Here is a 2601-nt window from a genome sequence, read left to right as displayed (position 1 = left end):
AAAGGTTTTCTTACACACAGACCGTTAGATATTGTGGTTGTTATTGTTGATGGCCATCGAGTCGAGCACGACCCAATGAACAGAAGGCCTGAAGCCTTTCTATAGCTATCATCGTTTATGGAAGTTCATAGAGTTTCCAGAGGCGTGTTGTTTAGGAAGTGGACTGTCAGATGAGGATGGTAATTATGCTATAGCTCAAAAATGCGTCTGTCCTCCCGACACGGTCCTAAGTCCCTAACAATTGTTTTCTTTCACGACGCTGCTCGAGGTGGGATTAGTTCCTCACCACATGGCAGCAGCGCTTCACCCCGTCCCTCAGGACTTCCAGCACTTTGTCGTTCCGGAGGGTGAAGATGAAGGGGTTGAGGAAAGGCGTCACCACAGTCACCATGAGGGAGACAGTCCTGTTGTAGTCAGACGCCTGCGTTTGCTTGGGCTTCACGTAGAGGAAGAAGCAGCTGCCGTAGCCCAGGACCACGCAGGTGAAGTGGGAGGCGCAGGTGGAGAAGGCTTTCCTCCGGCCCGAGGCCGAGGGGATCCGGAGGATGGTGGAGATGATGTAGGTATAAGACACGATCGTGGGTATCAAGGAGCCGAAGAGAACAAAGACCGCCATCAGGAAAAGGATGAACTCCGTGAACAGGGTGTCGTCGCAGGACAGTTTCAGCAACTGCCCTCGGTCACAGAAGAAGTTGTTCACCACGTTGTCCTTGCAGTAAGCCAGCTGGAACGTGGCGTAGACGGGCCAGATCTGAAAAAGGAACCCGAACACCCACGAGCAGGCCACCAGGCTGGTGCAGGCGTGGCTGTTCATGACGGCGCTGTATCTCAGAGGGTTACACACAGCCACGTAGCGGTCCACGGCCATCACTGCCAGTAAGGAGAACTCCGCGGTCCCCACGGCCAGGTACAGGAAGAGCTGCGCCACGCAGCCCCGCAGGGACACCGCCTGCATCCCCGGCAGCAGCAGCCCGCAGAGCATCACGGGGCTGATGACGGTTGTGATCAGGACCTCCATCACCGAGAGGTGGCCGAGGAAGAAGTACATGGGCGACTTCAGGCGCCTGTCGGCACAGACAATCACGATGATGACCGAGTTTCCCATCAAGGTCATCGAGTAGAGGAAGAGGAAGATGACAAAGAGGATGTGGCGCAGTTCTTGGGAGCCAGGGAAGCCGAGGAGGTAAAATTCCGTGGCACTGGAGTAGTTCACCAACATCCAGTCTGTCCTCTTGCTCCTTCAAAGTTAGAAGGCAAAGGCGAGGTCACACTGCCTGATCCCAAAGCACTCACGGAGCTCCAGGTAGCGAAAATGACTCCCTCCTGTTTCCAGGTTCCACACAGGGACAGACTGAGACCTTAGAGGTTGGTGACAGATGTTATAAGAGGACTCTGTGTAACCTGTGAAGACTGAGGACTGAGGAGGTGAGCAGATCCGTTATTAGCATGAAGTTCCTGCCCGCCATGCATCCCTCCCAGGACAGCCTGCTTCCCCTCTGTGCAGACCAGCTGCCTCTCTCCTCCCTGACCAATCCTGTCTATCATGACGCCTTCCATCAGCAATGCCCTGCGAGATCTTCTCTCCCATGATGCCCTCGTCCTGCAGAATCCCACTGCATCTCAGCAATTACAACACAGGGCCCCTCGCAATCCTCATAAGACCGGGTCACTTCTTTCCTTTGCCTGTGAAAGATTTCATTAACAACATCTTTACCTGGCAGTGGGGTCTACCCTGGACACTGTCATAAGAGCTGTGTTTGAGAGCAGTGGCATTTGCCCTGACATGAGGGGCTGGCTCCCTCACTTCTTCCTCTCTGTTCCTGTGACAGGAAGCAGTGTCCAGGCTCTGCGCTTGGGTTATGTCTCCTCTCACCAGGCACAGCTTAGCCGGTTCCCAGGGAGTAGCCACTAAGTTTGGGATCCTGATTCCTCTTGACACTGGATGACACAGAGATGGCACAAGGACCCCCTCAGAAGGAGCAGGTTATCTGGGACTGTCACCCTCACTCCTGTGTGTCCCAGACAGTCATTACTGGGGGTTCCAGGATACAGGGGGCTGTGGGGTACAGTCCACACCTTTGGCCTTTCTAAGTCTCAAAGCTGAAGACCTCCAAGGAAGCATTCTCCTCCCGTATATCACCTGCCAGGGTCTCAGCCCTAAAAAGAAGCTTGAACGTGTCCCCTGAGCAGGTCAGCATGTCTACATTTGACAAACTTCTCCAGAGTCCTGCTGTAAGGAAATGGTCCGCAGACACCAGAGTGGATCACACTGAGCTCTGTGGGGTACCTGGGCTCTCTATCCACCTCATCAACTGCCTTCTCTTCACACCCCGTCACTAGGTTTCATCCCTACGACATCATAGACCTTTGCTCGCTAACCTTGCTGGGGGCTGCAGTCTTCTCCTAGTGAGCTCCCATCAATTATTTAATCTACACTGCGCTTTCACTTGATGAGTAACTTCTCCTTTGAAACTCACATTATAAGTAGGTCCCTCCAGGCAGGGGAGAAAGGAATAGCATTCTGCTTCCTTGAACAATGACAGTCTTGGAAACCCTGGAGTTCTGCCTGTCAGTGGCAGTTCCACCTGTCATCTATTGGAC

At 53.6% G+C, this 2601-nt stretch overlaps 1 protein-coding gene across 1 annotated transcript; it reads right to left on the bottom strand.

Annotated features, from left to right (window-relative positions):
- Nucleotides 1–274: 274 nt before the first annotated feature.
- LOC102862256 (olfactory receptor 9A4-like) lies at nt 275–1219 on the bottom strand. Its single transcript, XM_006887169.1, has one exon. It carries the CDS (start codon nt 1217–1219, stop codon nt 275–277), a length of 945 nt encoding a protein of 314 aa, XP_006887231.1.
- Nucleotides 1220–2601: the final 1382 nt, after the last annotated feature.

Source organism: Elephantulus edwardii, unplaced genomic scaffold (assembly GCF_000299155.1).
Source record: "Elephantulus edwardii isolate Elephantulus edwardi_28Jun2011 unplaced genomic scaffold, EleEdw1.0 scaffold00055, whole genome shotgun sequence".
Taxonomy (NCBI): Eukaryota; Metazoa; Chordata; class Mammalia; order Macroscelidea; family Macroscelididae; genus Elephantulus; species Elephantulus edwardii.
This window is presented reverse-complemented; position numbering and strand designations above follow the sequence as displayed.

Bases quoted from the DNA above. Each gene is read 5' to 3' on its own strand.
- LOC102862256 (XM_006887169.1), bottom strand. From the start codon at position 1,219: ATGTTGGTGAACTACTCCAGTGCCACGGAATTTTACCTCCTCGGCTTC.